This window comes from Elephantulus edwardii, unplaced genomic scaffold, assembly GCF_000299155.1.
Source record: "Elephantulus edwardii isolate Elephantulus edwardi_28Jun2011 unplaced genomic scaffold, EleEdw1.0 scaffold00097, whole genome shotgun sequence".
Classification (NCBI taxonomy): domain Eukaryota; kingdom Metazoa; phylum Chordata; class Mammalia; order Macroscelidea; family Macroscelididae; genus Elephantulus; species Elephantulus edwardii.
The window spans coordinates 1,906,438-1,934,007 of NW_006399847.1; the positions used below are offsets into that span (position 1 = coordinate 1,906,438).

The window sequence follows — 27,570 nt, forward strand, 5'->3', positions numbered from 1 at the left end:
GGACGTGAAAGGACAGCTATGGGGAGTTGTAATAATACTGTGTGGCTGGAGTCTGCGGTGCACAAAGACCAAATGGGAAGTGAGCCTGGGAAGGTAGACTAAGGCCAGTTTTGATAGGATTTTTAATACCAGGCTTGGAATTTTAGAGTGTGTTGTTTAGGGAAAGGAGACTAATGGAAGATTTGATCATGGACGCCACTAAGACTGTGCCTCTCAGTGCCTGTCTAGCAACATGTACAAAGTGGATCTGAGCGGGACAAGAGTGGGATTGGGGGAGATAAGTGGAGGGAAGGGGGTCTGTTAGGAATCCATGCCAGACTTGATGAAGCGCTGAATGGGAGCTGCTGTTAGGTACTGTCAAGTCAAAACCAGCTCATATCTGACCTCCATACACTTGCCCCACCTGGGCTTCTCTGAGACCATAAATCTCACAGGATAGATGCTCATCTTTCTCTCAAGGAACAGCTGGTGGATTCAAAACACCCACCTTTGATTTGGCAGCATGACTTCTTTCCGTGAGGCCAAGAGAACTCCCTCTGAATAGGACTGTTGTTGTTGTTGTGTATCATGGAGTAGAAACTGACCTCCTAGTTGGCCCTCCAGGGAGTTTTCAGAGACACTAGATCACACAGGGGGAGATTGTCCATCTTTCTGTCACAGAGCAGCTGGTGGATTTGAACTGTGTACTTTTGGGTTGGCAGTGCAACTTCTTATTGCTAAGTCACTAGAGCTCTATCTGAATAGGAATTGTTCTTTCTTATTGTGTGCCGTCAAGTCAAAACCGACCTGTAGCTGACCCTCCAGCAGGTTTTCAGAAGCAGTAAATCACATGGGAAGAGATTGCCCATATTTCTTTCACAGGGCAGCTGGTGGATTTGAATCATGTGTCTTTGGGATTGCAGGACAGCTTCTTACCACTAGGCCATCAAACCAAATAAAAAACCTCAAACTCATTGCTGTCGAGTTGTAACTGACTCATGTAAATGGCACAAGAGGAGATGGCCCATCTTCCTCCCACAGAGCTGCTGGTGGATTTGAACCACTGGAGAGGCACATCCTTTGGGTTAGCAGCCTGAACTCCCTACTAACCCTGCTCCCAGAGCGCCCTAGTAGCAATTAGCATCTGCACATTGACAGATGAGACAAACAACCCCAGCCTGTCCCCTCTGCTCTGCTGCCTTTTTAATGACACAGCGGCCCTGCACGGTTGTGAGGATTTAGCACGGAGAAACTTGCTTACTTCGGAAAGGGTTTTCGTAACAAGGACCATGTTCTGAGAAGTGAAGTAATTTACAGACTCATTTGGAAGCTATCACAGGATTGCTTTTCCTGTGAGACAATCAGGACCTCATTATTTATCATGTTGGTAACCAGGAATTAACTTCAATCGTTCACAAGAGCCAGATAATCCATTACTGAAGAAGAAATCCATGTTTTTTATCTTGATAATTTTTTGCCTTCGAGCAAAAGTGATGTAAAGCTTTATAGTTTCAAAGTGCTTTCACAGGTATTACTTAATTTTATTCTCTTGGTCTATGTTGTCTGTTGTGTCCAAACCAGCTTGTGCTAAGTTTTAGTGATTGCCGTTCTTTCTTCTGAGGAGCAATTGGTGGGTTTGAACTGCATGCCTTTAGGTTGGCAGGGAGACCCCTTCCCCTCTAGGTCACCAGAGTTCCCAGGGAGGTAAGAGAGGAATATATATTATAAATCCCATTTTCTTTTTGGGAGTAACTGAGGACTAGAAAGGTTTCTGGGTCTGCCCAGCTGAATTGGGACTTGTTCTTGTTGTGTACCACTGAGTTGGAGCTGACCCATAGCTGACTCTCCAATTGGTTTTCAGAGGCACTTAATAGCATAGGAGGAGATTGCCTATTCTGCACAGCAGCTGGTGGATTCGAACTGCATGCCTTTGAGATTGCAGCACAGATTCTTTGTTCTTTTTTAATTTTTTTTTTTTATTGGTCTAGAGACTTTATTATGCAGGGGGTGGGGTGTGTGTTGGTTAGAACCAGCTCTGATTCTGTGTTTTCAGATGGGCCTGCTGCCCCAAGGCCAGGCCGAGAAGCTGTGCCTGGGATGTTGGCTTCTGGTGGGCTGCAGGGCTTCCCCATCACCCTTGCCAGGTGGCCTGGGCTCCTGGCATGCTTAGAGGAACAGGTGCTGGGGATGGACATTTAGGCTGGGCTGCCAGCCAGGGTAAATAAAGTTGAGTCAAGAGGTCCTAAAGGAGAGAGTGTGAGAAAGAGTCAAGTCCCAGGCTGACACCCAAATCTCTTTATTGGGGGGCACCACCCTCACTGCACAGCCTGTTCATTGGTGCTGCTTCCTGAATCCTGTGGCTTCATCACGTCCGGCAGCTCCGGCGGGCTGGAGAATGGTTCAATGCGGAGGGCCTCAAATGTGTCATCTGACCGGAAGGCCAGCCCCACTGTGGCCGGAGCCTGGGGTTTTGCTGTTTGACTGGTGAAGCCACACTCGCCCAGAGTCTTGGCATCCTCCAGGGGCTGGTCATCCTTGTACAGACGCTGCTCGTCTGGTGGCTGCTTAAGGATGCCCTCGACGATGCGCTTCAGCTCATACACGGTACTCGACTCCTTGGCGTCAGTGAAGATGGTGGTTTTCTGGCGCCGAATCATCAGAAACACGTCCATCGCGGCGGCTGTACAGCACAGATTCTTACCACTAGGACACCAGAAATCCCTTGAGTTGGAACAGGAACAAAACTATTATTATGGACAATAAAATGATACTTTATTCTCCACATGTTGTTGTTGTTGTTGTGTGCCATCGAGTCGCCTGCAACTCATAGCAACCCTATGTACAACAGCCCTAAACCCTGTTTTATCCTGTGCTAATCTTATTGTCTCTGATACACCTACTCCCATTACCCTAGTCACTGAATCAATCCACCTCATAGAGGGTCTTCCTCTTTTGTGCTGTCCCTCCACCCTCCCAAGCATGACGTCCCTCTCCAAGGGCTGGTCTCTCCTTGCAACATGTCCAAAGTATGTTGCCACATAATTATGATTGTTCTTTAGAGGAAACATCCCCGAGGAAAGTTGTAATGTGGTACCTAATGACCACTGAGAGGTCCTCCAAGAGCATTTGTGGAATGAGTGGTTAAAAGAGAGGGCCAAAACATGTATATTTGCCATAATATTCTCTAAGAAGTTATTTTGCCCAAACCATATCATATTATATGTTGATAATATGATTCACATGGTGTTGTTGTGTACCATCAAATTGGAACTGACCCATAGCTGACCCTCCAGTGGGTTTTCAGAGGTAGTTAATTGCACAGGAAGAGACTGCCCATCTTTCTCCAGTGGAGCAGCTGGTGGATTCGAACCACGTGCCTTTGGGATTGAAGCACAGCTTCTTACCATTTGCTTGAAGGCTCACATTCTATAATCATCAAGAGTGAGATGTGTTATTGTCAGGGTACATTGCTCTTTGAGATAGTTACACACTGGAGACATAGTTATTGCAAAGGTTAGTTTTTTGTGGCTTCTTTGAAAATACTGTGCTTGTTTGTATATTTGTGTCAGTATTTTTTGCCTGTTGTCCCTCCAGTGCTATGAATCTGATGGGTTGAGTTCAGCTTTTAGTTTTCAGACATGAAGCCTAAACCACCATGTTATTGACGTTGTCGCATGCTATTGAGTTGGAACTGACTTGTAGTGGGCCCGCCTGTGGGTTTTCCTTGGAGCAGCTGGTGTATTCAAACTGCCTGCCTTTGGGCTGGCAATACAACTCCATCCCCAGTGTTGCCTGTGCAAGAAAGAAAGAAAGGGAAACCAAGTCACATATATTTTAAACTTTTAAAGAGACGTCAGCTGGGCCTCTTTTCACCTCAAAAGTCAAGATATGGTGCCTTAGAGAACAAAGTTTACCAGCAGTCACCAGGGGCAGGTGGGAGGAGAAGAGGCGAGTGCTGTTTAGAGAGTTCTGAGTCTCTGTCAAAGGTGATGGAAAGTTTGAATTGGATGTATATTATAATCTATAATCTATAATCTATTATATATTATATATTATATATTATATATTATATATAATTGATACATATAATTGCATATAATTGACGTATATTATAATATATATTATATATATATAATTGATGTATATATAATTGATGGTTGAAAAGACAGATTGTCTGTTAAATATTATTGCATCAGAACTGACTCATAGCTGATTCTCTAGTGGGTTTTCAGAGGCAGTAAACTGCATAGAAGGAGATTGTCCATCTTTCTCTCTTGGAGCAGCTGGTGGACTCAAACTGTGTACCTTTGGGTTGGCAGCACAATTCCTTGCCAGTAAGTCACCATATGTGTGTGTGTATTTCCACAAGAAAAGTATGCAAAAGCAAAACAAAACCTATGTTTTTGTTTCACTTCCCATCAGCTTATGGGATTCTAAGAGCTATGGAACCTCACACTTTCCACCAAGATGGTCACTGTTTTCAAGGCAAAGTGTCTCAGGGCCTTCTGTGACTTGAGTTCTCTGTGGCACTCTCAGACACCTTTGGTTGGCTTATGTGGGAGCACAGACCACAACCCCCTCCAACACACACACACACACACACACACACACACACACACACACACAATCTAAAATCTTCTCTACCCCCCCCCCCCGGCTAAAACTCCAGGCTCACCAGGCAAGCACTACAGCAAGGGGCTTACTGAACCTTAAGTATCTCCTGGCTGCCTGGCCCTTCCCTGCCAGAGAGAGAGCCAAGCACCTCCTTGCTTCTCTCCCTTCCCAGTCTTCTCCTCCTCCTTCCCCTCTTCCCTCTTAAAAGCAAAACAACACAAATCCTCCCCGTGTCATCTTATTGAGCAACCCCCCCCCCCCATCCGCTTGGCACTGGCCTGCATTTCCAGGTTCAGGAGCGGACTGGGACGGACAACCTGTGTCCAAGCCAAAACATAACCTCCCTACGCAGGGCACAGGTGAATCAAAATGGCGCCAGCTAATTGCTCACACGTGAATTAAAAACCATTTATGCTATGTTGGCCGGGACAATACCTAAGTTAATGGGATATTGAATTACAAGGTTTTGGACCCTTTCCCCACAATGTGATCATAAATTAGAAAAGAAATTCAAGTTTTCCATTCCCATGGGTTTTGTTTTTTTTTTAATTGGTAATGAGTTGGTCCAGTGGGAAAAAATGCTGCTTTTACCTGTGGAGCACCTCCAGCTGTCTACGCTCCTTAGGGACGGCTGTCCCCTCAGCCCCGGTCGGTTTGCTTTTGTAGTAGAAGAGCTTGCGTGTTGCTGTGATGCTGGAAACTTTGCTATCAGGTTTTCAAATACCAGCAGGATCACCAGTGGTGGATAAGATTTCAGGGGAGCTTCCAGACTAAGACAAAGAAGAAAAAAGCCTGATGATCTAGTTGTAAAGATTTCCATTGAAAATATTCTTAATCACATCAGGATATTGTCTGAATTGCTTGCTTGGAACACGTCGTCCATTGTTGGAGGATGACATCGTGTTTGGTGAAGTGGGAGCCACGCAGAACAAGGGAGACTCTCGGTGGGGTGGATTGGCGTTGGTGTAACAGCTGCAATGACAGATTCAAACCTGCTGCTGGTGGCGAGGGCGGTGCAGGATTGGATCCTGTTTTATTCCGTTACATGTAGAGTCCCCGTGAGTTGGAGCCCCCACCTGCAGGGCAGCTGTCTTCAGCCACAGGCAGGCACGGCCTCTCAAAGAGATCAACCTCATCCATGTCTTCACCCAAAGCTCTGGCATTTATTAGCAATGGGGGTGCCAGCACCAATCCACTTTGAGCATCACTCAGCGCTGCAGTGCTGAATGTTGGCTGCATAGCCGCACGTGAGACTGGCACAGAGAGAGAGAGAGCTTACAGTCCTTGAAGGAGGGATGGGATAACAAGCTAGAGAAAGTCCATGTCAAGGGGAATGCATGAGAAAAGAGCTAACTTTTACAGAAGAATTTGGAGAGTTGAAAAAGAGGGGACACAATGAAGATAGCATTATTTGATGCCCCTGGAGAGAAAGGTTGGGCTCCTCAAGCCCCAAAAAGTCATCTTTGTGGTGAGGATGTGAAGTCAGCAGAGTCCGTGATCCACACCGTGGGAACAATGACCATGAGTTCATTAGGGAGGGAGGGAAGAGGCCGGTTCCTGGAACAGAGCAAGTGATGTCAGTTTGAGAAATGGAACAGTATAGAATTTGTCCAGGGGAGGAGGCAGCCTATAGCAATGATAGCCTCCACAAAAGAGTTCCTTAGGGCAATGTGGACATTAATTATTCACTCCCCCCCCCAAATCCACAGCAATGAGCTCAGGCCCCTGGGACACCCCAGACCCTCCCTCCCTCTGTCCAGCATGGACGCGAGATGAACACATGGCTGAGCTCTAGCCCATGGTGGTGGACACACCCTGCATTCCAGGCTGATGTCGTTTTCAGTAACGCGAACGTGCACGGAGGAAGGTGTCTCTCAGAGAGTTTAAGGATAATTCCCCTATCTCCTACAGTCCAGCTGGAAACAGTCTTCCAGCAGAACCTCTGGGGTTTTAGTCATCTTCCTTCAGGACCATGGGTACAGAGAGGCGAAAAGTTGGAGGATTGTGGAGAAAACGGCTCATTCCACTATAATCAGGACAAAGTGCGGAGAAGCAGGGACGGTTTTTGGTTTTGCATGGGAAATGAATTCAAGAGGTAATGGAAAAATAAGGGGCTTACAACTGTGATTTCTCTAACAAATAATGTTTGCTCTGGTGACCTAGTGGATAAGGAGTTAAGCTGCTATTCCAAAGGCACACAGTTTGGGTCCACCAGCTGCTCTGCAGGGAAACGGTGGTCAGTCTTCTCACATGTGCTTTATATCCTCTGAAAATCCCCTGGAGGGTCAGCCATGAATTCCTTCTGACTCAGCAGCAACGAGTACTGGAAAAAGTTGGACCCGACTCCTGGCTGACTCTCCAGTGGATTTTTCCAAAGCTTTACATTGCTTGGGAGGTTGTCCATCTTCCTCCCATGGAACCGCTGGCGGATTCCTGTAGCAGGTCCTTGGGTGAGCAGTGCAACCCCCTGTGGACTGGGCCACCAGAGCTCCCCAACACAGCCGCTGCTGCTGCTGCTGGTTTTGTGTGCCCCTGAGTCCTGACCGACCCATAGCTGACCTTCTAAGGGTTCTCAGAGGCTGTAAATACAGGGATGGTTGTTGTTGGGTTAAGGTTAGCAATCTCTTCTCGTGCAATTAAATGCCTCCAAAAACCCAAGGGAGGGTCAGCTATGGATCGATTCCAACAATGGCAACAAATACAAGGGAGGAAGATTGTCCCTCCTTGTCCCGTACAGTGGTTGGTAGACTTCAGCTGTGTTACTTGGAGGTGACAGCGCAATTCCTTATCCACTAGACCACCAGATCTCCCCTTTACAAAGTTAGGATCTGTTATCTTAAACAAGAAAAAGATTCAAAGCAGTGTTGTAATCTGATTTTAGTCAAAGCCCATTGATATGACATCAAATTAATAAGACACAGTTTTGTGTATCAGAAATATGTTTGACCACACTTTTTTGTTGCTTTATGAATTTTCTTAAATGTTCAAGTAAAAGTTTCACATTTCTTTGCTTCCATGGTCTTAATGTTTTCATTTTCCCCTGTGGAGCTGACCTTGACCCCAGGTGCCCTGCTGTGTGGGTTATGCTCCGTGAGTTTTCATTGGATAATTTTTTTAGGAGACGGCCAGGCCTTTTTCTGAGGGACTTCTGCATGGATTCAGACCCCTGATGTTGTCATTAGTGGCCAAATGAGTTAACCAATGATACCAGCAAGGGACTTAAAGGAATTTTCAATGTGGAGACAGAAATAAATAATAGGAAGCTGAAAATGATAAAATGAAAATTTGGACCTGTGTGTTTGATGTGCTTTAATAGGCCGGGAGGCCCCCGGTTCCTTTGCTTTGTCTCTCTGAGGGGAGACCTCCCATATGGTGGGCTACCCACACTGAAGGAGCCCCTTCACCCCACTGAGACAGTCAGCATCGAGGTTCATTGTCAGTGAAACAAAGTGCGTTCAAGGGGGGAACACTTTGTCCCTTGTGCGGAACCACTTTTCCTCCAACATACTGCTTCTACTGCCTGTTTATTTTTGGCAAAATATCACTTCAATACAAAGCTCTTTTGTTAAAGAAAAACCACCGAAATTCCTTCTATCAGGTGCCATTGAGTCGACTGCGATTCACAGTGACCCTGTGAACATCAGCGTGGAACTTTGCCCTATCTCTCAACATCTCCACGGTCAGGCCCATTGCTGTGGTCACGGTGCCAGTGCTATTTGTCCAGTTGTTCCTGAAACATAAGATCATGTCTTGTCAACAGCTAAAGCAGAACATGAAAATAACCTTGTAAAGGTTCCTCTGTGGCTGGACTGAACACCTGTGCCCTGTGCACGTCCTGACACCGGGTGAAATTTGGGGTTCCTTTTCCCTCCAACCCTTGGACTCTGCTGCCAGTGTGAGGGGACTCCATTCTTTCCAGCACACGTCCCCACCTCCCAGCCCCATTTCAGCTGGATCACAATGAAGCCACAAGCATGGTGTGAAGCAAGAGGAACAAGCCTCCAGTGTTTTGGAAGCAAGTCAGGGAAGGAGTTTACTAGAAAGACCATTCTTGGGAGAAATCCAGGTCACATTTAGTGTCCCCAGGGGGCACTAGGCTTTCCATTAGTACAGCATGTGAGAAGCCTGTGCAAGAAAAAAAAATATAGGTGGCTACCGAATGCAGGTAAAGGCTCTTGCCTTGTGGGGCCGCTGACTAAACAACACTCTGGTTATGTTCGGGATTCCACTAATGATTCCAAAAATGGAGAGGAGACTTGGGGTGGGGGTGGGGGGTCAGAATCAAGAGGTGGACAGATGTGTGCCCTGTTGTTGTACCTGGGTGATCTCTGAAGCTCTTGATCAGCACTGTCCTCTCCGATGGGTCTCTGGGAGGATGGGCTCTGTGTCCTCCCCACCCAGCACTGAGGTCACCAGCTCATGTGGCCACTAAGCACTTGCAGTGTGGCTCCCACTCCTGAGCAACCGAATTCTTATTTTTATTTAACTTCAGTTAATTTAAACCTGAATAGTCCCATGTGGCAAATGGACAGCACAGCTTCTTCACCCTCCTGTCAGTGAATCTTGCCCCATTTATCATGAGCTGAGGAGCCTGGAACTTGGTTCTGGGAAGATTTGGAAATTCGCATCTGCTCTGAGGGTGCAATCTATAGGGTGCTGCACTGCTGACTCTTAACTCAGGTGGTTCAAATCCATGGGAGAAATATCGTCAGCCTACTCCTATGTGATTTATATCCTCCTCCTATGTGATTTACAGCCCCCGAAAACCTGCTGCAGGGTTAGCTATGAGTCGGTTCTGACATGACAGATCTTTTCTTCCCACTTTGCTTCTCCTCAGCATTTCCTGGTATCTAGACAACTGAGCTCAGCTCATAAAAACGGTGACTCCTTGTCCACAGCAACTAGAGGGCGTCAGAGGGAGGGGAGGGGAAGCAGGGTGTGGAGAGGAGGAGGGTAGCCCCTGTCCACTGCACTGTGTGGCCTCCATGCCTGAGGGCAAGACACAGCCTAGGGCACAATGAACTCTCCATGGTTTATGGTGCAGTCATGGCCCCTCAGAGACAGGGTCCTAGCCAAGGCAGGGATGGATGGGATGCTCCCTGGAGCAGGTGCAGTGAGTGAAGGGCCCCTCAGAGACAGTATCCTAACCAGGGCTCGTTAGAGGGGTTGCTCCCTGGGACAGGTGCAGTGACAGCCCTAGAGACAGGTCCTAGCCAGGTCAGCATCCTAAGCTGATTGCCAGTACTTGGTTTGGCCACCCTGCTGGCTGCAAATGGCATAATCGCCCAATGAGCATCTCTCGTGGGCACGGCCCAGCGTCCCCTGGGCAGCACCATCCCCTGGGCAGCAGCTTCACTCTCCCATGTGTGAGGCCCAGCTCCCCGCAGGGCAGGGAACAGAAGCTGCATCCTCACTCTTAAAGATTATTAATTCAGGGAGTCTTTGAAAGGTGGTGGTGCCTGGAGTACCCCTTTGCTGATCAATTTTATTAGAATTTCAAAGGTAAAACCCCACATCCACTGTTATCGAATCAATTCCAATTTACAGCACCCCCTAAATAATTGAGGATTAAATAGTAAAAGGAGGGGGCTGTTCATTTTACTCCTGAGGAGCAGCTGGTGGATTCGAAACGTGGAGTCCCTGGCCTTCCAGTTAGCTTTACACACACACTGCAGACTCCCGACCAGGGCTGCTTGAGGGGAAAGGCCGTCTTCTAACTTCCCTGGCATTTCCCTGCAGTGCCCTGGGTGGAGGGGAGAAGTCGGCCCCACCTGAGCCCTCCTTGTCCTGGGGACCTTCTGCTGGCTACTGTGGAGGCAGAGGCTGGTTTTGGGGGGCTCTGGCAGCCCTCCTCCTGCTTCCGTTAAGGCCCAGTACCTCTGCAGTTGTCCTGCACGGAATGTGAGGACAGGGGCCTTTCGGTGGTTCCTTCCTTTGGACGGAGTTCTGATGGCTTCCAGCTGTCCTGATCACTGAAGGCCTCCTGCACACGTTGGACTGAATGTTGATTTCAACCTGGACTCAGTTGCAAGGAGACTCCGTGGTTAAGGAGGGAGATGGGGCAGAGAACGGTGTGGGGTGTAGGGGCCTAGTTCAGGGACTGCCCAGTGGCGAGCAGGCCCCAAAATACAGCTGCCTTTGTAGAAAGTGGTGAAGTGAACGCATAGGGAACGGGCTTCCTGTGCTGGACCTGAAGGGAGAGTGAAAGGGTCATCCCTCTGAGCCCAGGCCCAGGCCTAGGGGTCTGCATTTGTCCTCCTCTCAGAGCCCTAGGCTGGGCCCAGCACTGCTGGCTCATGAATGAGATCCAGGAGCAAGGCATTCTCATGTTCCCTCCAAAATTCTGAGGAGCAGGGCTTTTCTGTTATTACACATTTTTCTAGCATTATGTTCTACATGAACATGTGAATCAATCGAGTAAGGATTTTCCCGCTCTCCCCACCCCCATTTTCTAGGGACACAGAGTGTTTTGTTGGTGGTGGGAGGTCCAGGGCCTGTGTGTCCTTGTGTGGACACCAGGTGATGTTTGCTGAAGGTGGGCCCTGGCTCCCATCTCCCCTCTGTCTGCGGGCCCTAGGGAGCAGCGCTGGGTGAAGGTTATCCACAGGGAGCGGTGTTCTCTCTGCGCGCTGTGAGGGCAGCAGCCTCTGGAGGGGCCACCAGCTTAGAAAGGGAGCAGCTGCGTTTATTTGCTAGCTCTGTCCCTTCCTGTGAACTTGGGCAAGTCTCTGAGCAGCTCGGATCATCTGTTTCCTCATAGAGATGGAGGGTGGAGTCTTGAGGAGTGTGGGATGGGAATGAGAAAGACTAAAAGTCTACACACGTATACATTCCTTCTCACACACAGAGATACATATACTTAAACACATATATTCTCACACGCACACGTGCACACACATCACACACACTCTCACCTACACAGACATGTGTGCACAGGCTCTCACACAAATACACACACATACACACATCCTCACACACTCATGTGCACAAGCTCTCACACAAATGCACAAACACGTTCTCATACACATACATTCTTACACACTTACATTCTCTCTCACACACACACACACACACACACACACACACACACACACACACACACACACACACACACACACACACACACACACACACACATACATCTACCCATGACAGCAGCTTCCCGCCCCCCCCCTTTTTTTCTTTCTTGTTTTCTATCGCGCAGTCAAATCCAACTGGCACAGGAGATTGCCCCTCCTTCTCCAGCGGAGGATCTAGTGGATTCGAACCGCATGCCTTTGGGATTGCAGCACAGTTTCTTGACACTAGGTCACCACAGCTCCTTCCCTAGGAGTGCAGCTTTTGCTTTTTGTTTTATTTATGGAGATTTCAGTTTTTCTTGGAAAAGGTTCCCAGTAGAACTTCCCCAAACCACAGCGCCCTGATCCTGTCCCTTCTCAATTAAATCAGAAGTTTAACTGAAGTTCCTAGGCGTTGGTGTTTTCAGCAGTTCCTGAGCACTTCTTGGGGTCTGTGGGTGGTAATAATGCTCCTGGCTGCTAACCGAGAGATTAGAGGTTCGAGCTTACCCAAAGGTGCTTCAGAAGAAAGGCCTGATGATCTGCTCCCAGAAGGTGAGCCGCTGAAAGCCCATGGGGCCCAGTTCTGCTCTGACACGTGTAGTCGCCACGCTCAGTTCTCTGGGGGCAAGTAGGTAGTGATTGTGATGCACAGCTCAGCTTGAGAAAAGCTGCCCCCCAGCAGGAGCTGCAGTGCTGACTGTGAAGGGGCAATGAATTCAGGTCACCTGATAGATGTGGACGGTCAGCAGGTCCTCTTAGAGTTCTAGAGGGGACACACATGTCATGCAGGTGAGGCCTTCGCATTGCAGATTTTGTGTGTTGTTTTCACCCTTGGGAAAATGTCCCCTGCTCAACCCATTTGTCTTTGCTGTTTTGCTTACAAGTGCCACTGAATTTCATGTGCCACTGAATTTCACCTTCCACGGATTGGTGTTTAGGTGGAGGCACAGGGGCACAGCCCGCCCTCCTGTGGACCCCCGCCCTGCCCCACAGCACAGGACCTCACAGCTGCTAGTCTGCACCACGGTGACCCATGCTCTGACCCTAAGGAAGTGAGGATACCAAACCCATTTCTCTCTGGGAATTGACACCAAATGAAGGCCAGCTGTAGCGCTGGTGCTAGAAACGAAGAGAAAGTGCAGCAGCTCTGGAGAGGGTGGTTTGGAGGCCTGGCTTGTACATGGGGGCCGCTCTGAGCTCTCCCCAGCTTGAGAGACATGTCTGTGACTATGCAGCCTTGGGCTCTCAGATGTGTCCCCACCACCCGCAGACCAGCCCGCACCTGGAGCAGCTTGTGCCTCGCCTCCGTTCTTGGTCGGTGGTGGGACTGTGCAGCAGGAAATGTGCAATTTTTTGTTTCCACAAATATTTTTATTCCTTGGTGAACAGAAATGCACATTTTAATTGATGATCTATAATGACAACAAGTGTTTTCAAGACCCTGTTATAGTGCTGACATTGTAATTAATATCTATTAATCAGTGGCAATTAATGGTATAAAACAAAATATTTATGAATTGTATGAGGAACCAATATGGTTTCTAAACCTTCACTCAAATAAACAGAAAAAAAAAAGCCTTATCATGGTTTTCAACATTTACAGAGACAAGGAAGAACTCCAAGAATGTTCTGGAAAGTAGGGCGATTCTTATGGCTGGGCCTTACATATTATGTTCTCTTTTTCCATCGCTTCAGTTGGCACATACACAAACTGCTCTAATTGGACCATTTCTGATTTCTGGCCCTTAAAGTGTTCCAAGATAAAACCAACATCCGTCCCTTTACTGCAGTTACAGTTCTAACAAAAAATATACAAATGAAGGGGTGCAGAGGGCAAAGCTTGAAATGTGGAACCACCATGTTCCCAAATGTTTCTTCTATCCTGTATCCCTTGCTCAATGTCAGTGTCTTTCACTAGCAGGCAAGCTCCTAGAATATGCTTTTTAAATGGGTTGCTTTATTTTTCATTGACTTCTTATTCCTAATGTTAGCAGCATGAGCCAGGGCACAGTTGCAGATCTGTAAGCAAACAGTGCAGGATGCAATCTCCCAGGGTTTCCAAGCAGAGATGTTAGAGAATGGACACATAGAGGAGAACAGGTGGATGTTGTAGGAAGTCAGGACACCAGGAACATTTGCCTTTAAAATACGACTCAAGCCAAGCAGCCCTGGGTCATACCTGGAGGAGTCCTGCAAGGCAGTGAAATGTGGGGAAGTTTGTTGGCAAAACAAAAGCTCTGTTTGGAAGCTTGAAAATGTTCATGTATACAGTGGTGATGGTTGCACAATGTGGTGGGTGTGATTAAAGTTACTGACCTGGGCAGTTAGAAATAATTATAGTTAGCAAATTTTCTTTTAAAAATATTCTCTTGCAGTAAGATAAATGTCTGTATGATTCAGTTCTGACTTCACAGCACACAACAACAACAATATACCAAATGGGGCTGTTGTTATTGTTATGTACCATCTGGTCGAAACAGACTCATAACTGACCCTCCAGAAGGCTTCCAGAGGCAGTAAATTGTACTGGAGGAGATTGCCCTTCTTTCTCCCTCAGAGGAGAGGAGGGATGTGAACAATATGCATTTGGGTTGACAGGGCAGCCACCAGGGCTCTCTAAAGGGGACTAGTAGAGTAATTTTTCTCAGCAGTCTGGTTCCTCTGTGTTCAAGGGTGGGAAGTCAGATGCAGGGGCATCTGAAAGATGAGGACAGAGGCCTTTGCCCTGTATTGAGTCTTCACTTTCCTGAAGCTGATCAGAGTTTCCTGAACTAAAGAGGCAAGTGTGACTGAAGGTCCCATTAATCCCCACCTTCTTGGAGAGAGCTGTGTGGGCCCTGCTCAACCTGAATCCTTCTTCAAGTCCAGCCCTAGGAGGGTCAGAGTGCTTTAAACAGCAGTCAGAGTCAACACTGTCCTTTTTTTCAACAGGTATCGTGTGAACTTCAGACCAAGATATGTCACTAAGTACAAAACAGTGACACAGATGGAATGGAGATGCTGCCCGGGGTTCAGAGGAGGAGATTGCCAAGAAGGTCCCAGGAATTCCAGGAAGACCCCTCACCCTACACCTGCTCAGCCTCGAAACAATTTAAAGAAAGCCACAGGTGACTAACTCTGTGTTTCTGTCTTACTAGGTGTAGGCCATGGACTAGCCATGGAGCCTCTGAGTGGTACATGCAGGTACTGTACTCACTACTAACCCAGAGGTTCTGTGTCAGGAAATATTCCTCAATATCCCTTAATGACTTCAGAGAATTTGGCTATTTGAATGTGTTGTAGTTGAAACAGCCCCTGTTCTTGACCACTTGGGTTCTGTGTAGCTTTTAACTATTAAAAATGTATTAAATGTGCTATTAAGAATGTAAAAAACAATATTATTACTTAAAAATAATATTCTTATAAACATCTTTCCTTTTAAATGTTTTATAGTTTATAAGTGTACTATCTTGATTATTTACTAGAATAAATTCTTAGAAGTGTAATCTAGTGGGATTCTGAGAACTTTGGTTGTTGTTGTTTGCCGTTGAGTTGGAACAGACCTATCGACCCTCCGCCGGGTTTTCAAAGGCAGTTAATTGCACGGGAGGAGACTGCCCACCCTTCACCCACAGAGCTTTGGTATATATTCCAAATTGTCCTTTGAAAAAGTTACAGCAACTTATGGTCTTCCTTGGTGTCAGAGGGAAGCATTTCCCTGAGTCTGTGACGGTCCTCCATTCTTCCATCACTTGTTTTTGTGGCCTTTGCCATTAACACTTGTTTTCTTCATCTGCCATCTCAAGATAGATTGTTTTTTGCAGTATGGAGATAGAATGTACCCCATGGTTCTCTGCAGCAGACAGGATGTGTCTGGACATCTGAATCAAATCCTATTCTTGGTTTTCTGACTAAAATGACTTTAGTAAATAATAGCTATTGTGATGATCCTATGCAGCAGAGGAGGAGGGTGGGAAAGCATTGAAGAATCAACAAAAACACAACATTGTAAATTTACTTCCAGAGTTTGTCAGTGTATGTTTATGCAGGTTGTTTAATTGTAATCTAGTTTGTGTTTGATGTTTTCCAACTCCTTACAGTTGGTAGACTTGACAATGCTAACCTCTAACCAATATTTCCTGTACTCTATATTCAAGGGTCTGCTTTGCTTGTGAAACTCCTATTGCAGCAAGATTTGGCAGTCTTTTAAAAAATCTATTTATCTCTATTTTTTTAACAAAGCTACTGTTTAATCTCTCAGGATATTTAAAAAACAAAACAAAACAACACACCAATTAAGATTCTAAAGAAACAATAAGGAACATCCAGGTCAGAGCACAACTACCCCATCCTCAGGGATGTGAGACCTATTCCAGTTTAATACCCAGCTTCAAAACAAAATGAATTTTTGTATTTTCTAAATGAAATAATGTGCAACCACCATCTTCATCTGAGCTTTTTATAACTTATTTCTTAAAGTAAGATTATAAAAAATTAATTATGTTCTTTTACTTAATAAATTTATCTTCTGTACATGCCTAGCTGACTTTTTCATTTTGAGAGATAATAATAAAGTCAGTTGCTCTTATCTCTCTTTTTCTTTTCATTTCCCCAACAGCATAACACAGCTAGACAATGTCTATGGCTCTTTTAAGATATAGAAGTCAACAATATCAACCAAGAGTTGCTTTGAGATAACTTTGGTGCTCATGTGATATCATATTATCCAACAGTTCATGGGTGGATCTTGCTAAATTGGCATCTTGTGGTTTTAAGTGTCCAGTCAACCATTAGGATGTGGCTGCATCTCACTAATGTGGGAAGTGATGTGTTCACATGATAAAGCAGATAAAGGATATTTTCTTTGGGGCTGAAAGGACTCACTGGCTCTCCATTATGTATTATATGTTATGTACACAGTCCCTTAACAGCCCTCAAGGGGGAAGACGTTGTTGTTTACCATAGAGTCGAACCGACCCATAGCTGAGGAGATTGCCCTTCCTTCTCCTGTGGAGCCGCTGGTGGCCTCAAACTATGTCCCTTTGGGATTGCAGTGCAGCTTCTTGCCACTAGGCCACCAGAGCATGCTCAAAGAGGGAAGATGGATGAGAGGATTGTAGTTCACAAAAGTTTATAAACTTGCACAAGACTAGACAGTAATCAGCAGAGCTGGAATGAAAGTGTAGGCCTGCTTGACTCCAAAACCCACACTCTTCCACGCTAATAGCTTGCTGGCAGTTAGCTGATGGGTCTGTAAGTGAAAGTTTCAATGTAGTCCCCAAGTGCTCTGTTTACTGTCTTTGCAGAACCTGTCTAAAGACAGAGAATGTTAAGCCAATGTCCAACTCTTTTTTTTTCTTCTTTTTTTTTTTTTTAAATAACAGATAATGAACCAAACCAAATCCCGGGACCCAAGAGGACTTTGGCACCAACTCGTGCATCAGAACCAAGTCGGGCTGCTGATCCCAAACAGGGGCCCCAAGAGCTTCAGGAAAAGAAGATCCAGGTGCTTGAGGAGAAGGTTCTTCGGCTCACCAGGACAGTTCTTGACCTCCAGTCTTCTCTCGCAGGAGGGAGCGAAAACTTAAAACATGCCGTCCAGGATGATGGCGGCAAAGTGCCAGTACCATGGCTTAACAACCTGCACCCCCAGCCAACGCCTGACGGTGCTGTTGCTAGCGACGCAGAAGCGCCCCAGTCCCCTGGCATCAGCAAGGAGCCTGGCATGAAGGACATCAAGTCTGAGTTGGCCCAAGTCAAGGATGTGCTGAAGACCAAAAGTGACAAGCTGGAAGAGCTGGACGGGAAAGTGAAGGGTTACGAAGGGCAGCTCAAACAGCTCCAGGAGGCCGCCCAGGGACCCACGGTGACCATGACCACCAACGAGCTCTACCAAGCCTACGTGGACAGTAAGATCGATGCCCTGAGAGAGGAGCTCATGGAAGGGATGGACAGGAAGCTGGCCGACCTGAAGAACTCTTGTGAGTACAAGCTGGTTGGTCTGCAGCAGCAGTGTGATGACTATGGCAGCAGCTACCTGGGGGTGATAGAGCTCATTGGAGAGAAGGAAGCAAACCTGAGGAAAGAAATGAATGACCTGCGAGCGCAGCTGCCGAAGCCTTCAGCCCAGACAGACTGCTGTGACCGTGAGAAGAAGGATGACGTCAGCCAACAGATCAAGACATTAGACCAGAAGATTGAAAGAGTTGCTGAAGCCACCAGGATGCTGAACGGGCGGCTGGACAATGAGTTTGACCGCCTCATAGTTCCCGAACCGGAAGTGGACTTTGATGCCAGATGGAATGAGCTGGATGCAAGGATCAATGTGACCGAGAAGAATGCGGAAGAGCATTGCTTTTATATTGAGGAAACACTTAGGGGGGCCATTAATGGAGAGGTAAATGAGTTGAAGCAACTCCTTGACCAGAAAATTCAGTCTCTGGAAGACCGCCTGGGAAGCACTCTTCTGGAGATCTCTAATAACACTGATGCTGAATTCATTCCTTCAGGCTCAGCCCTACCAGGCTTGCTGGGGTCAGAGAATTCACAGGTCTTGACAGAATTAAACCATCTGAAGGATAAAATCCAAGTCGTGGAGGATATTTGCCTGCAGAACTTCCAAGGAGAACATCATGGGTTAGACGGTGCTTTGCCAGATGGGGGTGACTACACCATGGATGACAGTGCGAGGCTTTTGAAATTTCTCAATGACACAGTGCATAGGACGTTTCAAGAGACGGAGCGGAGCATCCAGAAACTTCAACAGGACTTTTATTTCCTTTATTCGCAACTAAATCATACAGAAAGTGAAGTGAATGTTCTTCAGAACGAGATGCGCGATTGCAGACAAGGTCAGAATGCTGCAGGGGACAGATTTGCTGAAGGAGATGAGGAAGAAAGGACAGGTGCTCTCCCCTCTCCCCAGGATCCCACAGTTCATTGCTGCAGCCAGCTGGAGGAGAGATTTCAGAGGCTGCAGATGGAGGTCCTTACTGGGCTGGATGCTTGTAGAGAAAGTACACAAGGTGTCCAGACGGAGGTCTCCACAGTTGAGGGCAGAGTGGAACAGATGGAGAGGACGTGCAGCAAGCTGGATTCCATCTCGGGAAGTCTTCACAGGATCAAGGAGGGGCTCAACAAGCATGTGAGCAGCCTGTGGAGCTGCGTCCGCCAGATGAACGGGACCCTGCGCTCCCATTCCAGGGACATTTCTGTCCTGAAGCATTCTGTCCAGCAGTTCTACAGCCATGTTTTCCAGATTTCTACTGACTTGCAAGATCTGGTCAGATTTCAACCATCATCAAGTAAGTTGACCTTTACAGTTGCTTCTCTTGTATTTGGTTGTCACATGTGACAGTTTCTGTAAGAGTTTGCAAAGGTTGTGGGATTTACTAATCTCCATCAGCGCTACTCAAGGTGCATGCGGTCCAGAGATTGTGTCAGCTTGTGAGTTGTTGCTGGGTAGCAGTGAGGTAAATCTGACTTTTTAAATTATTATTATTATTGATCTGCTTACAAAGTTTAATATACATTGTTTTTCACCCTATTCTTCATTCACACTGTGTTTCATATGGTCATTCCCATGCATCATGTTTCGTAAAATCAATCATCATTGGATCTTGCCCATCACTACCCTGCCTTTTCACCTGGATCCTTCCTTCCCCTTTCCTTGCCCCTCCTTGCACCCACTAAACTGTGCAACCTTGTGGTTTCACCCCTATCTATTCTCACCCCTCCCCTCCCACCTGTCTGCCCCCCTTGAGTTCCTATATGTGTTTTACTAGTTATCCTTCTATTTTTACAATAATGGTCTTATGCAGTATTTGTCCTTATGAGACTGTGTTAGTTCACTCAGCATAATGCTCTCCAGCGTCTCCCAAGTTATGTAGTATTTTTTTATTGGGAAAAACATATTGGGGGTACAACGAGGTGAGGGTTGGGGGCAGAAGGGTGAGGATGGGCCAGGATGCAGTTGCAGAGCTGCACAGTTTGGTCGGTGGGGGGAGCAGGTGAAGGAAATGATGAGGGTCCAGTGGGGACCAGATGCTACAGAGGAATGACAAGCATTTTCCAATAGTAATTAAACCAACTGTCTTATTGATTTGGGAATTGGATGCCGACTCTCTGGCTTCTTCATGCTGAACAGGGGCGTAGATATAAAGGGGGGAAGGGAGGACGCGTTATCACCTTACTGGTGGTCTTGGGTTACAGCTGCTTGCCTTCTTGCTCTGTTAGAAGATATTTTCCTGTCATTTGCTCCCCTCTGGACTGCAAAGTGTTTTCCCAGGTGGGTCCAGTGCGGATAGCTGGTTGAACTCAGAGGCTCCATCCTCCTTTGCTTCCTTAGCTGTCAGTTGTATTTCCTTTTTGTCACTGGCACTGGGTTCAGGGTCAATTATGGAGTAAAACTCAGAGTTAAGGTTACCTATAGGAAAGGGAGCAAACCTAGAGAGAACAAACTTGTGAGTTACAAATAGAAGGGCTTTGAGGGTGTTGCTTTCAGGTTTACTGGAGTGGGGGGAGGGTGGCAGAAGGTGGCCTAGGTAACATTCTCTGGATACCCTAGGCTTTCTTTTTTTTTTTTTTCTTCTCCTTCCCCACCCCAGGGTCAGATGGCACAATCTGGGGACTGAGGAGCTCACCCTGAGGGCCGCGACAGTTCGCCCCAAGCCGGGGGCCAAGCGCAGCCCGCCCCAGGCAGAAGGCCATGATGGCTTGCCCCGGGCAGAGGGCCGTGATGGCTCGCCCCAGGCAGAGGGCCGCGACGGCTCGCCCCGAGCTGGGGGCCGAGGGCAGCCCGCCCTGGGCAGAGGGCCACGATGGTTGAAGTAGTCTTTTTTTTAAAAAAGAAGAAGAAAAAGTGTGTGTGTGTGTGTGTGTGTGTGTACCGTCAAATTGGATCTGACTGGTACAGGAGACTGCCCCTCCTTCTCCAGCAGAGCATGAAATAGAGTCTGGGGTTCCCCCCCCCAGGGGCCTGTCGGGGCCTGGGTTTCAGCTGTCCATACCACAGCAGTGGGCAACGAGCTTAAAGCCCCTGATGGCTCTGGGCGCTGACTCTCACCAGTGGCTATGAATGAAGTCACAGGCGATTTTAGTATTTTTTTTTAATTGTTGCTCCTGCGTGCTGCATAGTGTCCATTCTGTGAATGCACCACAGTTTATCCATCCATTTGGAGGTGGTTGGACATTTGGGCTGTTTCATGTTCTCATGATGGCGAACACTGGCATTGCGGGTGAGCATTTAGAAATCTTTACAATAATTTGGGAGTCACAGAGTGTACAAACGGTTCATGTGTTCAACTGGTAACCCACAGGTTATGATTCAAGTCCACTCAGAGATACCTCATATAAAGTCCCTTTGATCTACTTCCAGAAACCCATCCACACTTGCTTCAACCCTGACACACACAGGATCGCCATGAGCTGGAATTGACTTTCTATGTCCAAATAGTTTCAATATTGAACTGGCAGAGGTGAAATGGGAAGGGAGGAAGGTTAGGTAGAGAGAATGAACAAGAGCCTGAGGAGACATGGAAGAAAAAAGAAGGTGGAGAGTGTGATCCGGTGAGGGCTTGGAAATCAAAGGCTGTAGTGGCTGCAGGTGGACAGAGCAAAAGTTTGCATCCGAGATGACCTGATGGTGCCTAACAACAACAGCTGTGGCAGCAACATCCAAGCACAGGGTTTGCATCTGCTGCAAAAGTAGTGGATGACGAAGGAGCCATGGTGGCACAGTGGTTAAAACACTTGGCTGCTAACCGAAAGGGTGGCAGTTCGAACCTTCCAGCTGCTCCATGGAAGAAAGGTATGACAATCTGCTGCCATAACCGTTTATAGGCTTGGAAACCCCAGTAAGAGGTTCTGCTCTGTCCATCAGGTTGTCATGGATTGGAATCAATTCAAAGGCAGTGGATTAGGGTTTTATTAGGCAACAGATTGAAACTAAAAAAAGGAACTCTGATCCTTCACTGCAGATGGATTGGGGGGGAAAATACAATTGTATTAGAGTAGAGTTGAGGGTCAGAGTTTTGTCCTAACAGCTTGTGGCTGTGGGCAGTGCTGTCCCCTCTTCTGTCTGGGGGGGGTCTCACACATGCATACTCATTCAGCTCTCTACATGCACCGCTTTCTGTTTGTGTTATTGTGTGATGTGTCATCATCGTCTCTGGACCATATTGCATTCTCTGAGACGTAAGATTCTGATAAAAGCTGATAGAATGTAGTTATATTCCTTTCTGAAAGCACACACTGGGGACAGTTACCCTTAATCAATTCTGCCTCGTGAGAAGCCCACGTGTGCCAGAGCACGACTGTGCTTGTGGTCTCAATGGGGTTTTCAGTGGCAAATTTTCCAGAAGTAGATCACAGCCCCTTATTCTAAGGTACTTCTAGGTGGACTTAACCTCCAGTCTTTCAGTCTGTACCACCCGAGGATTCTAAGACATGGTTGGGACCAAATGAGGGCACTTCAGTGGCAGTGACTGTTCACAGCCTTGTTGCGCACAGCTCAGCAAGCTTACCAGCACCACACACTCAACAAGTGGTTTTGGGTGAATGAAAGAGCAGGATTTTAATGCTTTGACTTTGTTGTTATTATGTGCTGTCAAGTAATTTGGACTGAGCAACAGCTCTGTACCCTGCTCTATCTTGAGCCAATTTTATTATCTTCAACACACCTACCCCAAACACTCCAGTCACTGAGTCAATCCATCTTATTCAGAATCTTCCACTCTTGCACTGTCCCTCTACCCTTCGAAGCATGATGTCCTTCTCCAAGGACTGGTCCCTTCTGGCAACATGCTCAAAGTATGTCAGATGGAGCTTCAAAATCCTTGTCTCCAAGGAGCAGTCTGCCTTCAACCCTCTCTTAGGACAGACCTGTTTGTTCCCTTAGCAGTCCATGGTATGTTCAATACTCTTCTCCAGCACCACAACTTAAAGGCATTGATTCTTCTTCTGTTATCCTTAGTCATTGCCCAGCTCTGTGATGCACAGCAAGTTAATTACGAAGCTCGTGGTCTAGCATATTCAATGATGTTAGATTGTTTTGTTGCTGTTGCTCAGGGGCTTGACACATAATAAGTGAAGGAAAGATATTTTCTTGTCCTTGGATTCCTATGTAGCGTCAGAATTAAGAAAGCCTTAGCAGTTGCTGGCAGGGCGTGAAGGGGAACCAGGAGAGAAATTGTCTATGGGGCACTTTCTATGTGCCAGATTCGCTGCAGGATGTGTGTAAAAGTGTTTGCTTGGCTGATGATTAAAAAAATGAGAGGTTCAAGCCCACCCAAGGACAGCCACCCAAGAGACACCCATTATTTGACCCCACAGTAGGAGGGCACACCTGTGTGGTGTCACAGAGATTGGGACTTTCCCTCTAGCCCCATTTCTCTGGGTCTCCAGAGTTCAATAACTGGGTTTGGTCCACAAGGATCTGCCCAGAACAGATTGTGTGCCCAGAATGAAATAATTCCTGACCTTCCCTCTTCTCATTTTCCTGTCACTTTCCCCCTTCGTCCCTTCTCTGTCACCTCTTGCACTTGTTTCTGCTCTAGTGACCCAGACCTTTCCTGACTGAGTGGAGAATCCATGGCCTCACATGAGCCTCCGGGATGCTGTCAGCAGGTCTCAGCTGAGACAGAGAACCTGTGAGGAGAAAGCTGGAGTGTGAGATCCAGCCGTGTCGGGCTGTGGTGGGCAGGGGCTGGCCTTGGGAGGCCGCTAGTGTGTGTCCAGGCAGCAAGGTGGGAAATGCCCTGGATGTAACGGTGCTGACTTGGCAGAGGGTTCACCCAGGCCCTGCAGGGCTGGGATCTGTCCTTTGTCACTCCACTCTATTTATACCCTCACCCTGCCCTTCCTGGCCACTCAGCTCCTATATCTCTGGAATGTTGAGTGAAGATTACAAGACCTTGTAATGGTTGCTGTTGGTGGGGAATGATGTCTGGACCGTGCTGTATGACAGTAGATTGAACCAGCTATTTCTGGTTTATGTGCAGTTCTTAGGCATGGAAGAGAACCTGTGCTCACTCTCGCTCTCTGTCACAGTAGGAGTTGGAGGCGAAGGCCTTTAAGGAGGGGGCGTTTCCAGAACTCATGCTTTTGGAATGAACTCATTGTGCATGGAGACTGCATGGACTTCTGAGGATTCACAGGGACTGACACTGAGTCGAAGGAACCACAAAGCAAAAAGCCAAGCATCATCTCTGAGCCTTCTTAGCATCCGGGCGTGGGAGATGGTGGATTTGAATTGTGTGCCTTTGGGACTGCCGCACAGTTTCTTGTAACTATTTATATAGTTGTTAGTTGCTATCAAATTGATTCTGACTCTCCATGTGTGCAGAGTAGAACTGCTCAATACGATTGGTTTTTTGTGCGTGTTTTAAAATTGTATTTTCGTTTATATTAGATGTCCAAAACAGGCAAATCTATAGAGGCAGAGCTCTTCTACATGTAGATTAAACTTTGTAAGGAGGAATGTGGCATCAGCATTGGAGGAAGAGCCATCAACAACTTGCATTAGGCAGATCATATAACCAAGGTCAAGGACTGTAGTCTTCAATAAGGATTGAAGCTCAACATCAAGAAAACAAAGATTCTCACCACTGGGCCAGTGGGTAGCTTCATGATAGATGGTGAAGAGACTGAGATTGTTAACAACTTCAGCTTGCTTGATTCCACAGTCAACAATCTTGGCATCAGCAGTCAAGAAATCAAAAGGCACACTGCATTGGGAAAGTATGCTGTCAGGGACCTCTCTGAACTACTGAAGAGCAGTGATGCCAGTCTGGAGACTAAGGTGTGCCCAATACAGGCCATGGTATTCACAGTCACTTGCTGTGCATCAGACTGCTGGACAGTAACTAAGGATGATAGAACAATTTATGCCTTTGACTTGTGGTGCTGGAGAAAAGTGTTGAACATACCATGGACTGCCAGGGGAATAAACAGCTCTGTCCTGGAGAGGGTGAAAACAGTTTGCTCTCTGGAGGCAAGGATTTTGAAGCTCCATCTCACATACTTTGGGCATGCAGCCAGGAGGGATTAGTCCTTGGAGAGGGACATCACACTTAGAAGGGTGGAGGGACAGCACAGGTGAGGAAGACCCTCAGTGACTGGAGAAATGAGATTAGGTTTGCCAGAGACAATAAGACTGGCTCAAGATAAAGCAGGGTTCAAAGCCAATGTAAATAGAGTGACTATATCCCAGAGCTGCATGGTTCGAATCCACCAGATGCTCTGCTGGAGAAGGAGGGACCATTTCCTCCCGTACCAGTCAGATCTGATTTGATGGTACATGCACAAAAAAATAATAAAATTTTTAAAAAAATAGGGTGACTGTGAGTCACAGGCAACTCTATAGCATGTAACCACAACGAGACAGAAAATAAATTAGTGATTGTCTAGAATTTTATTCAGAAATTCAGGGGAAATGAGAAATGACTGCTAATGAGTAAAAGGAGTGATGAAAATATTCTAAAATTGGAGATGTAAATCAGCAATTGTATGAAGTGTTAGCAGCTATTTAGGACTGTTGTAACATTACTACACACTGGCTGGGTGGGCTGAAACAACCAGGATTTCTTTTTCTCCCCATCTGAGGCTAGAAGTCTGAAACCAAGGTGTCAACAGGACCACACTGTCTGAGGCTCTAGGGAGACTGTTCAATGCCTTCCTCTCAGCTGTTTGGCCTTCCTCCCCTTGCTGACCCAGTCTCCACCTCTGTTGTCACATGGCATTCTCTCTCTGAGTCTGTCTTTGCGTCTCTTCTTAAAAGGACACCAGTCACAGTTGGTGAGGGTCCACATCCATGACCTCATTTTATCTTGATTACATCTGCAAAGACATATCTTTAAGTAAAAACAGTCACAGTTTGCAGAAGCAGAGTTTTCTGGAGAGAGGGAGGGAGAGGGAGAGTGAGAAGGAGAGAAGGGGGGGAGAGAGAGAGAAAAGAAGAAGAAGAAGAAGAAGAAGAAGAAGAAGAGGAAGAGGAAGAGGAAGAGGAAGAGGAGGAGGAGGAGAAGAAGAAGAAATGAGAATGAGTTATATCTCAGTTTATCCAGAAGTCCCTCAAAAGGGTTGGCTGGTGCGAGCTGCTGATTTAAAAAAAATTTTTTTAAAAATTATTCATTTTCATGAACGTTTACAGAGACTTTGGATTTCCATTCATTCATTGTTGCAATTTTCTCCCTGCCCAAACCCATCCCCCTAGCTGCTGCTTCTTTAGGTCTCAGCGAACACACACTTTCTGGCATTTAGTATCCACCAGCCGCTCCTCAAGGCACTCTCCCATGTGATTAACAGCCTCTGCAAATCTGCTGGAGGGGAAACTATGAGGTGGCAATGAGAGTTAAGTTTGGCTGGTAGTTGAATGCTTAACTCTTTGAGTTACAATAAAATGTAAGATAAGAATTGATACAAAGATCACTACACATACATAGCAGTGTCCTGAGCCACGCCTAACACCTGGCCTTTGTCATTAAACAAAGAGGAGCAGAAGAAGCCTGTGAGAGCCTTGGACACGTGTGTGTGTGTGTGTGTGTGTGTGTAGCGGGGGTAGGAAGGAGACCCTGCCTGGAATCCTGTGGGTACCCCGCCCTGGGTGCCTTGTTCACAGAGTGTTCTGACGGAGCGGATCCTGTAAGCGGGTTGATTACATCTCAGAGACTCAGAGGGAAGCTGCAGGATGGAGAACTTACCCCAGAGGTAAAGCTTTAAAGAAGCAGACCTCTACATCCTTCTCTCATGCAGCAGCTGATGGCTTGAACTGCCGACCTCTCCCTTAGACTGGGGCAGCAAAAATGTCTTTTCTCCTGCCGTTTTTTTATTTAGGAAAAATATAATGTGTTTTAGTCTTGTATTTTCATAAAACCATTCTGTTGTTGTTGTTGTTAAGTGCTGTCAAGTCATAGCGACCCTATGAAGGAGAGTCCTAAACACTTGTGTGTCTTTCATCCTCTCTCCAGGTTCATAGGGTTTCGAGAGGCAAGCTGTTATGGAAGTGGATGCCACTCCTGCTTCCAAGCTTTTTTTGATTGGGGAGCTCCACCCCGCTCTGTCTGCATTGGGTAACCAACCATTAACGCATTTGACACATCAGTGTCACAGTTTTCAGCCTCACAGCAACCACAGGTTACCACTGTATGGCAACTTAAACACCAGGACTATATGACTTAGAGGAATGTCTGAACAAAAACAATGAAAGACTGGACTGAGGACCCAGGCCTGAGGGCCCTTCAGTGTCTTACCATCCTGGTACGCCCAAATGCTGGCAAATTCCTTGCCCCAGATCCCGAGTTCATCTGGCAAGTCCGCTCTGCTGACCCCTATATGGGGCAAAAAGAACACTACAAGTGCCTGGAGCCCTCATACCTGCCGCTCCTCAAGAAGCCAGAGGCCGGATTCCTAGTTTCTGTAAAATTTATTACTTCAAACAAAAAAAATGAAAGTACACTAGAAAGAAAACAACCCAAAAGATCTAGAAAACATTTGGCTCAGTAAATATTTTGGTTCTTGTAGCTAATGTTAGATGGATCTTAGCTGAAAGCAGAAGAATTGTGTTTCATTGACTATGCAAAGGCGTTTGACTGTGTGGATCCTAACAAACTGTGGCTGACTCTGAGAAGAATGGGAATCCCAGAACACTTGATCATGCTAATGAGAAACCTCTACTGGGACCAAAAGGCAGTCATCAGAACAGAGCAAGGAAACACTGCATGGTTCAAAATTGGGAAGGGCGTATGCCAGTGATGTGTCCTGTCTCCATACCTTTTCAACTTGTATGCAGAGCAGATTATCCAGGAGGCTGGGCTCTATGAGGAGAAATGTGGGGTTAAGACTGGTGGAAGATCTATCAACAATCTGCGATATGCAGATGACACAACCCTGCTTGCTGAAACTGAGGAGAACCTGAAGCGCTTGCTGCAGAGCGTCAAGG

At 46.8% G+C, this 27,570-nt stretch overlaps 1 protein-coding gene across 1 annotated transcript in view; it reads left to right on the forward strand.

The window, feature by feature from the left end:
• EMILIN2 (elastin microfibril interfacer 2) overlaps positions 1 to 27,570 on the forward strand; it is a 91,756-nt gene that overhangs the window by 35,618 nt on the left and 28,568 nt on the right. Inside the window, exons 3-4 of the mRNA XM_006891387.1 lie at positions 14,586 to 14,761; positions 17,018 to 18,937. Coding sequence (XP_006891449.1) covers positions 14,586 to 14,761; positions 17,018 to 18,937 — 2,096 coding nt within the window. The remainder of the gene's footprint in view (positions 1 to 14,585; positions 14,762 to 17,017; positions 18,938 to 27,570) is intronic.